A 10,470-nucleotide genomic window follows, 5' to 3' on the forward strand; every position below is an offset into this window, starting at 1 on the left:
TGTCAACCGTGACCATGGGACCTGTAAAGGGCCCGAAACGTCGGTTTGTTTTTTTCACAATTAATATTCATTTAATTTTGATATAATTATTATAAATTGTGATCGTTATTTAACAGCCGTAGTGGCCTTATTAACTCTCTAAATAAACGGTTGTGGGATCGAATCCGGGCTTGCACCACTGAGTTTTTTTGGAAATATGTGCCTTTAGTTTAAAATTTACCATGACTGTTTTGGTGAAAGGAAACATCGTAAGGACACTTGCACACATCTGCAAAAGAATTTAATTATACGTGTGAAGTTTCCATCCGCGTTGAAAGAATGCCTGTGCCCAACAGTAGGCTAACTACGTGAGAATAATATTATTTTATATTTTGTATATTTATTTATTTATATATTTATTCATTATTTTTAATATGTTATTTGTAGTCTTCATAAAGGTAATTATGTGAATTGTTAGTAATATCGTGAACCATTAGTGTACGTCCAGGGAAGTACTGCCACCTTACCTATTTCTACCTCCAAGCAGTAATGTCAGCATTACTATGTTCCGGTTTTGAAGAGTAAGAGAGCTGGTGAAATTACAGGCACGTAAAACTTGTCCATTTATGTCTCATGGTGACAGGAGCAGTGGAAGTTCCTCTCAAATGTTTGCGATTTAAAACTCTGAGTGACAGTGCAACTATTATGAACACGCGTGTCGCTTACCACCAGGCGAACAACTTGCTCTTTCCATCACGTGGTATAAAAAAACCATTGTTTACAAAATTTCACATCTTACACTTTATATTACAGGAACCTTCTTCTGTATATCGTTTCTGAGTAAGACGATGCAAGTACAGGACAGCGTTATAGGTGCTCTCGCAGGTGTCAGCAGGATAGCAGCATGCTTCGTCTTCGCCTTCGCACCGAGCAGACCGTGGTACTATTCAGCTCCACTGTTCAACATCTTCAGCCATACTGGATTGATTGCCATAAGATGTCTTGCTTCAAAGAGTGTACCCGTGGAAGAAATTGGTATGTAAATGATCAGGGGGCCTACCACAACCTCTTAAAACAATATTACTTTAACCTTACATTGACTTTTCGTACCATAACGCGCTTAAAGTAAGCTTATTTGTAATTAAAACTAATTAAATTAAAAGTAACGAAAATTAAAACTATGATGTTTTATTGACAGCTTTGTGATTATTCATTCACTTAGTTCCTACTATGATGCGACTTTGACATTAAAGTAACATTGCTCTTATGTCAAATTTAGCAATCATAAAATAATTACACGGATGCAATGGAAGCAATATTATTTTCAGTTTTATTGTCTTAGTGTTGATTTGTAATGATTAAAAGTTAAGTTGAACTTATTTATTTACATACATCTCTTCAATATTTTGTTTACATAGGAAATAATTTCTCGTAAAATAAAAATAAGCGATGTTTATTTCGAAAAATTATGACAGCGCCATCTATGTGCTCCTTGGCGAAACCAACAGTTGACACTAGACTATAGTTCCGAATTAATTTTTTTTAATTTAATAAGGATTTGGCAAAGCCATCAGCCTAAACATTAAGTTTAAATATGTTTCTGTAAATATGGCCGCCACAAAGAGGATAGGCAATTTGAGGCGGCGTGCTTGGATTGACTCGGGATTTCTTAAAAAGGCCGATACGGGTATTTTAGTTCGAGATTCGTATAATTTCGCGTTTTAATCTTCGATTAAGGCACAATAGCACTATCCTATTCCACTTTAAACTAAATTTCACAAAATAATTGAAAGTCAAAATAAAAACGACACTTTTCCCTCCAAAAGGTCCAGAGCGAATCTTCCGAATTCACAACGTGACTATCAAGACTCAGCTTGTTTTATTTATTTTTCTTCATGAAAATGCGGAATAATAATTGAAAACAACGTAATTTTAAAAGATTTCATTATTACATACTTTTCTTTTTTTGCAGTGAAAATTCTCTGAATGTAAATTATATTAAGTACTTTAACATTTTTACTACGATAACACGAGTCGGAACGTCAAAAAAGATAGAGTTGGCATTATACAGTTCTTATGGCGTTATTTCTTTCCTACTTTTAATAAGGAATAGACGATATTGGGAAATCATTCGTTCTTTCAGTCACTTTAGCAATAATACATTACTTGGTTGATTTATTTGCCATGGTACGAAAATGAGTAATATTACAATAAGCTTACTTTGTGCTAACATTAAAATAAGATTATTTTTGGAAAGGTTATGCTCGGCCCCCTGGATCTTTAAAACAAGTTCAACAGAACAGAATTCAAACATGCAACACATTGTGTTTTATCAAACGGAATTGCTATACATGTAATAAATGCCAAAGGTTTTTACATAAATATAAACTTGTTTACAATCGTTCGTACGCGTTTTCCAGACGTTTTATTTAAACGAAGTGTAGGTGAAAAACACTAAATATAGATGCGTGGACAAATCCACTTACCAAGAAGCTTTAGTTCTAAAGAATTACATATTACAGCTCCTTGTGATTAGTAGAGCTTCTTGTGAAAGAGCTCGTCCATGGAAGTACTGCCACCTTGTCTATTTCTGCCGCCAAGCAGTAATATCAGCATTGCTGTATTCTAATTTTGAAGGGTAAGGGTGCTGGTAAAATTGCAGACACATGGGACTTGTCAACTTATCAGGGTGACGGGCGCAGTGGCAATGCCTCTAAGATCTTTGCGATTTAAAACTCTGAGTGGTACTGCAACTGTTATGGATAGGCGTGTCGCTTACCACCAGACGTACGACTTGTTCGTCCCGTCACTTGATATTAAAAAAAAAAATTGTGCACTTTATACAAAGATATAATGTAGGTACTGTAGAGTTTCTATTGTTTTTACGTAATTTCTATTTTCAAAAATGCCGCAAAAATAATTTTTATATATTGAAAAGTTCACGTCGCAGAGAGAGGAATAATTGTTATTTTTTAAAGTAAATAGGCTTGCTCTTGACCTTGACCTGGAGCAAAGATAGAGTCTACAATGGATCTGGATCGAGCTCGCCCAGAAGATGGGCTATTCAGTAGTTTTAATAACTATTACAAACTAGTGGAGTAATTTTACAAAAATAATTGAATAAGTATTATAAAGAAATATTATAAAAGTAAAACATCGTAATATTCAATAAACTTAATATATAAATATTTCCTTTCCGTCGAAACTATATATTATTCGACGTATCACGTACGTGCGAGGCAAGACGAAATTATAACCACGGCAATGTTGCGAGAATCCTAAAATGTGCCACGATAACATGTGCTACTCTGGTAACTTTGCTTTACAAGCAATCTTACGTAATAATTCTATTGGAATAAAGTAGATTTTCCTCAATATACAATCTTTTGCCACATAAACCAAATAAAGTGTCGGAAGATACATTCAGTAAAATACTATCTAGTAAAATTCCAACACTTGGCATTACGCCAAAGCCTTTCCAATAACTTACGGTACACACTTACTTACCAAGTATTTATTGAGGCAATATGATTATTACCTTCAGGTAAAAGGCATATATAGGCAAATAAAATATACTTTCATGTGAAAACAATGATGTTATTTCAAAAAAGGGTGAAAAATTTATGGTTTTTAAGTGAGTGTTCAACAAATACCCTAACCTGGCCCTTTTACCATTCATACGAATATGTTTACTGTGAAACTATAATAAGATAGCAATATTTCTTCATTTTCTTTTCAGCAAAATTGAATGCACTAATAGGTGTAACAGAAGCTATAGCTCCGTCCATTTACATGCCTACATCGAGTTATATCTACGTGTCAACGATAGATTACTTCCCTGGTGCCTTTTATCTGTTTGATGCTGCTCTAACAGTTGTCGCTGTGGTGTTTTTTGTGTAAGTTTTTTCTGATAATGGCAATATTAGGACGTATATATATGAGTTTTATTATAATTTTTTTTTTTCATTTTCAATAAGGACTACATATAAATTAAATTTTAAGTAGAAATCTAAAAACATTATAAAAATAAATTTTCGTAGTGGGCGTTGTTTGAAACATATTATTTTTTATTTTTGATAAAAAAATATGTTTCAAATTTCAAATATAAAAGTTTATTTCGTTTTGACAATTTTAGTTTAAAAACCATACCGAACGCCAAATATATCTATATCTGAAGCAAAGGATGGAAAAAAATAAAGGAAAGATCTGAAGTCACAATGTTTTTTTAATTATTTTTAACAAAACTTTTCGGTATTTCCATTTGTTATTACTATTCTCCATTATACGAGGGCGGTTCGGTAAGTCCGTGATTTTGAGAAGAAAAAAAATCCTTTTTTTAATTAAGGTTTTTTTGTAATCTCCGTTTAGCTTCTACTCCTACTCCACTACACACCATGAACAGCGATATTCAAATGGGGCCAAGTCTGGTGAAAACGATGGTGCGGTGATAGTTTATGAACTATAACTATATAACTAATACATATAAATGTAAACTATATGGTACGCCATAATTCAGTTCGCCAAATTCGATTTCGAAATTCGATTCGAAATTCGCCATAGTTTTGATGTTGTGATTGCAGATGAAAAACGGAATACTCGAAATTCCGATTTCTAGGTATTATAAAAAAATATACATACCTCATCTAACTTTTCATTTTTAACTTTTTTCGCGCTAATTTAAAAAAGTAACGTCGCATGCCTAGTAAGGAGTTCTAAATTATGAAATAAAAAAACAAAGTTTTTTTAACCTTAAGGTCACGTATTTATTAAATCGCCCTCGTATTTTACAGCTCCTATTACTACAGTTGTTATTCTACGCGAGGTTATTGTCCAAATAAAATGTAGTAAAGTTCTGCATAAGAAATTACCACATTTATGGTGATAATAACTCGGTTTTGAGTATTAAAACTTGAAACGTAAAACAATCTTATCAGTTTATAAACTAATAAACAGTCTAGACAGACATTTCGGCACTGAAATGATTACCTGTCGTTAGGTAATTACGTTTATGAAAAGGTTTACTAGAAATAAATTTGAAAATAGTCTTTATAAAGTCGGGTACTCATTAGCGATCTGTAACTCTAACGTGACAGAATATAGTAAGGGTGCATTCCCATTATGTCGTAACGTTTTATTTATCGTTGGACCACTGACGCATCTAGCCTGTTCCCATATCACGACTCTCTGTCGTGACCGTGTCGTGGACGTTTATTTTCTCGTTGAACGACTGTCGTGTCTAGCTGTTCCCACTAGACCGTGCCGACAATTTGCCGGTTCACGGCATCCGCCTTGTCGTTTATACGACAGAATCGTTTGAAGCTTCGATTATCTGTCGTCACATTTATATCATGACGTTTTATTTATTGTCGGACAACTGTCGTTCTAGCTCTTCCCATTGTCACGACAGTCTGTCGTCGTAATGTCACAAAGTCGTGAATGACAGTTAATCGTGTTGTTCATGTGTTGTATATGTGAAAAACTTCATTTAAATATTAGGGGTTAAAGTACGAAATTGCCGTTTTATTGCAATAGGTTCTTTGAATTTTCATAGAATCTTCATGGTTTGAGGTTTTCGAATGAAACTTTTTTCAAATGGTTTCTGTGATTTTTTTTTTAAATATGAAACATTTGAATATCGACTTTCAATTGTTTTTGTTATTCAATTTAGACAAGAAAGATGGATACTGCGAAAATTCGAGTGATTTTTGAATACGAGTTCCGACGCGGAACTAACGCGGCAGAAACAGCCCGCAATATCAATGCTGCGTTTGGAGGGGGCTCGACGGCAACACCAGGGTACAGCGGGCGTCCGGGCCAAGCTCTCCGCTAGTGATGCGCCTTTGCAGGCGTCTCTGGCGAATCCGGACTTGGGTATAGACTCGCTGGGATTTGTGGTTAGCTGCAGAGATGGACATGTTTGTCTGCCCTGGTTTTGCATGTTTCCGGGGCGTCTGTCTCGTGAGCAGCTAGTGCGTCTTGGTAGCGAGGAGACGCGCGAGACGCGTGAGTTGTAAGCTTTGTCCGGACATTGTCGCAGAACACTGCGACTGGCATCTCCGGCACTAGCCCGGAGAGCTAGTAGAGGATGAGCTAGATATCCTTCGCTCCCTCCAGCCGCTTAGGTTATTGGGAACTGGAGAGACGTCGTTTTTCGGCGTCGGGAAGTGAGCGTGCCTTATAGCTCCGCCACCAATGAGGAGATTTGGTAGTGGACTCAGAGTCGACGGCTTAGCGGTGGCAACCGCTAGTTGTGCAATGCGCAACGGCAAGTGAGCGTGCCTACAGCTCCGGTACCTATCTGGAAAATAGGGAGGGTACTGTACGTGCACCCGGGGCGGCTCACCCGAGGCACTAGCCTCTCGAAAAACCGTATGAAGTCAAGTGACAGAGATCTGTGACAACCCTGTACACTGGCTGATCTGGGGTCAGAACCTGAACTTATGAGTTTCCTGTGCGAGCGCACAGGTTATAGTGCCCTTCTCGTATGCCCTGAGGGTAGGTAGGAAGTGTCACTATAATCAAAACAAACGTAGAAAGATATGGAGCTTGTATTTTTTTTGTGTGTGTGTGTGAACCGATTTCCATTGTTCGTTTTTTGTTGGAAAGGGGGTACCTCAGTAGTGGTCCCATTCAAATGTGAAGAAAAAAATCCGCCTCTAAGGGTGGCGAATTAGGGGATGAATCTGGTTTATTGGATTTCATCCACTTTCTAAATTTTTCACAGTTTCTAAAGTCCACTTTCTAAAGCTTTTTCTAAAAAAGGTATAATTATTTAATTTCATATTCGAATATAAATTATATAAAGTCATAAATATATAATAATAAATCACCTTACTGAAAGTGTAACAATATAGACGAGAGTGATACACATCGCTTAGAAAATGTTTATTTACTTTCTGAATAAAATTGTTTTAACACAGACATTTTCTTTTTTCCAGATTTATTTACGTCTTAGTCAAAAGAAGAAATAGGAACGCCGTGATAGATTCTTGTCGTAAAGAAGAATTTGTCAGAACTAATGAAATGTCGCGATTCTAATGAACTATTTGACTGATTTTATTTAGCTATAGTATTTTCGATTTAGATTAATGTAGAATACGTACTGATAGACGCAAAATCTAAAGCGAATTTAACGGGTATAACAACTTATTGTATTTAGTTTTTATTGAACATAATAAATTTTAAGGAAAATTTAAATTTGTTTGTTTCTTTAAACCAACATCGGATAAACTAATTCTACTTTTTTGCGACTAAATCACATGTTGCCCTAAAAGTACAATTTTTAATTCTCGTCTGTTTTGGAATAAAACACGCGATTTCGTTGCTAGAAAGTAGATAATATTACCTAAAATTTTAGTGCAGGTATGGTAAAAATTTGTTGAGCTTATTAAAAGCATTCCAAGATAATACTTACTTACCATAAATTGGGACATTTTCAACAGTTTGAGAAGGACTACTCCTATAATTTAAACGAACTTTGAAAAATTGCTTGACCTATATGTATACCAATATTAGTATGTATTTATTTGTACACAAAAACGCGTATGTTTCTGTGTACAAACAAAAACTACATTTCTATATGTATTTCTCTCTTCATTCCTACATTTATTTCTTTCGTGAGTTGAGGTATAATTAATTTGTGATTGTTGCGTTCTGGGTTTTCCTAGTGCTGGACTTATAAAAAAAAGTATAAAACTAAGCTTACATGCCTTTTTTTTGACTTTCATAAGTCACTCGTTATGGGGTCAGAAATAAGATCATTAAGATCTCAATTCGATAGTAACAATTACTCTTATGTTGAAAGTCCGGGACAGATAACCTTAAGGCACTACTAACAAGCTTTAAATTGTAATGTATTTTTAGTTATAGCACTTATTTGCGTGTAAGACTTGAAAATAAAATAAAATGTAATAAATAAATATTCATAAGTTATTTTCATTTTATTCAGTTTAAAAAGTAGTTTATTCATTTAAAAAAGATACATACTGACACATTTGGCAATACAAAAAGTGAGAGTATAATATAATAACCTTTATACTTAAAGAAAAGGAATTAGACATAAAGTACCGATTAAATTACCTTCTTTTAACATTGACTTATTGACAGCCTTTGTTGAAAAGAAAAAAATTAGACAAAACGCATTTTTTTTAGATTTTGTGACTAAGCGGAAATAACGGAGAATTGAAAAATTTATTGCGTTTAGGAAACTTTCAAGAACGCAAAACTAACCTAGAATTACTCGACAAACCTGTATGATAGGAAATGGAAACAAATTATATTTCTCTTTCATTCGGAAGCTATTCCAAGGAACAATATGGTGGTAAACTTACTTTTTTGTTATTCGTCTATTTGTGATGTATTTTAGTATTTATTTAAGCACAAGCAAACGACATATTTTTTTATGTTATGACAGTAATTTCGATTTCAAATTTTCAGAGTGTCTTTGCTTAAGTCGTACCCTTAAATTAAAGAAAATTCCTTAATCGTATCGGTACGACTTAGGGATTTATGAAAATTATTTCTTAGTTTTTTCAGCTAAATAATATATTTGTGATATTTGTGTTCAACAAAACTAATTTTGTAGTGCCTTTATTACATAATGTCTTTATTTGATTACCGAATCATGTATAATTTTATTTCATTACAATTTGTAAGTTCATTTCAGGAGAATTTTAATTTTATTTAGTTTAAATTTATAATTTTATTTCAGAAACATTTACTTATAATTTTATTTCATTACAATTTATAATTTTATTTCAGAAGAAATTATAATTTTATTTCATTACAATTCATAATTCTATTTCTTAAGAGTTTGAAATTTTTATTTTCTGAAATTTTTCTTTTTTTGTTCCCTTATACATGAGATTTTGGGATTGTTCTCTCCCTTCAGAAATATTAAGAATTATTTGATTTTAACCACCTGTACCCGTTTCTAGATTTTAATTGTTATTATGATCTCTTTTTATTAGTACTGTACTATACAGTTTATGATGTCCTGACTGAAGTGTTATTCTAAGTACGACTTAGGCTACAGGTGGTATGAATTAGGCGACCAGGTGCCTATATCGTACCAAACGTGCTTTTTGAAAATCTTGTTAATACCTCTTGTCAATACCCTCAATAAACGTTTTTGGTATTTTCATTCAGGTTTTGTTTAATTTAAATAACCTTAAATATTACAGCGGTTTTTTCTTAGGGGGTAAGTACGACTAACGCAATCTTACCCTATACATTTCAATTTTATACAATTATCATTACAATATTTAATTTAAACATCTTAGATCGAGAATATCTGAAAGAGCTAATCGGATCCACTACCAAGGATTTTTGTCATCAAAGTACGCAGAAGTTTTATAATAACCTTTAGTATAAAGTTTTTGTTTCACAATAGTATTAAACCTCGTAAATGGCAAATTTTGAATATCAATCGGAATCTTGTTATAGAAGCGTACACATTGCTCCTTAAATCAATTTGAAACTTTATGAAGACGACTGTTAAAAACAGCTAGTTTATTTTTATTCCTCGTATTAATGTCATCTGTCACTATTTTTTATAAAAGAACTATAATTTTTCTTAACATAAATATTATTGTCATAAATGTACTGTGACTTTAGTGTAAGAATGTTAACCTCTTTAAACTTATCTCTCAGAGGAACTCTGGGGCCTAGAATGTAAATTGCCCTAACTGCACATAACGTGGCCCGCCCAATCCCATTTGCGCCTGGCGGTTTTGCTCCCCACATCAGCAATGCCAGTTATCGAACGCAGCATTGTGTTGCGTACTTAGTCAATACTAATATAATATGAAAGTAAAATAACCGACAAAGTAAAATAACCGACCAGAGTTTTGAAAAACCACTGCTTTATTTTTGGAAAAATACTAGTAGGTAGGTAGTCCACTTAATATGCTATATATATATATGTATTAGAAAGCAGCAATCTCGATGAGTCTCGGAATTAGATGTGAACATTAACTCAGTTCAATGTACTGATATCACTTTGTAAACGCGAGTAATATCTCAAACGGTTACTGTTAAGCACTGTTTTAGTTGTTTGTATTGACTTATATAGATTATCCTGGTTTTGGATATAATTAATGGTATAATTTACGTTAGTTTGACTCATGAGGAGTGATACTAAATGGGTGCCTAATAAATACAACAGTAAAAGGAAATAATATCTAACATCGTTAAAGGTAATTTATAAATGAAATAAATTATTATAATTCGTTACCTCCAATGAACACTACGCCAACTTTATGTTTTGGTCATTTCCTGTTATTTTTGTAAACAACCATATTCATTTACTAATATTATGCTCCCCGAATTTTGTGAACAAAAAATTAATAAACGAAAAACAAAATAAAAACAGAACAGGTCGAAAAATTAAGTATATAGGCGTAGTGTTCATCAGAGGTATCTATACGACATCATGCCAAAAGAAATAAGTTTTTGAAAAATTATAAAATTCATTATTTATTATAGGTATCG

At 33.4% G+C, this 10,470-nt stretch overlaps 1 protein-coding gene across 1 annotated transcript in view; it reads left to right on the plus strand.

Annotated features, from left to right (window-relative positions):
* LOC113231053 overlaps positions 1-7,125 on the plus strand; it is a 45,411-nt gene extending 38,286 nt beyond the window's left edge. Inside the window, exons 3-5 of the mRNA XM_026465214.1 lie at positions 793-1,014; positions 3,719-3,875; positions 6,918-7,125. Coding sequence (XP_026320999.1) covers positions 793-1,014; positions 3,719-3,875; positions 6,918-7,017 — 479 coding nt within the window. The 3' untranslated portion in view covers positions 7,018-7,125. The remainder of the gene's footprint in view (positions 1-792; positions 1,015-3,718; positions 3,876-6,917) is intronic.
* Positions 7,126-10,470: the final 3,345 nt, after the last annotated feature.

This window comes from Hyposmocoma kahamanoa, unplaced genomic scaffold (assembly GCF_003589595.1).
Source record: "Hyposmocoma kahamanoa isolate Upper Pololo Valley unplaced genomic scaffold, ASM358959v1 64, whole genome shotgun sequence".
Classification (NCBI taxonomy): Eukaryota; Metazoa; Arthropoda; class Insecta; order Lepidoptera; family Cosmopterigidae; genus Hyposmocoma; species Hyposmocoma kahamanoa.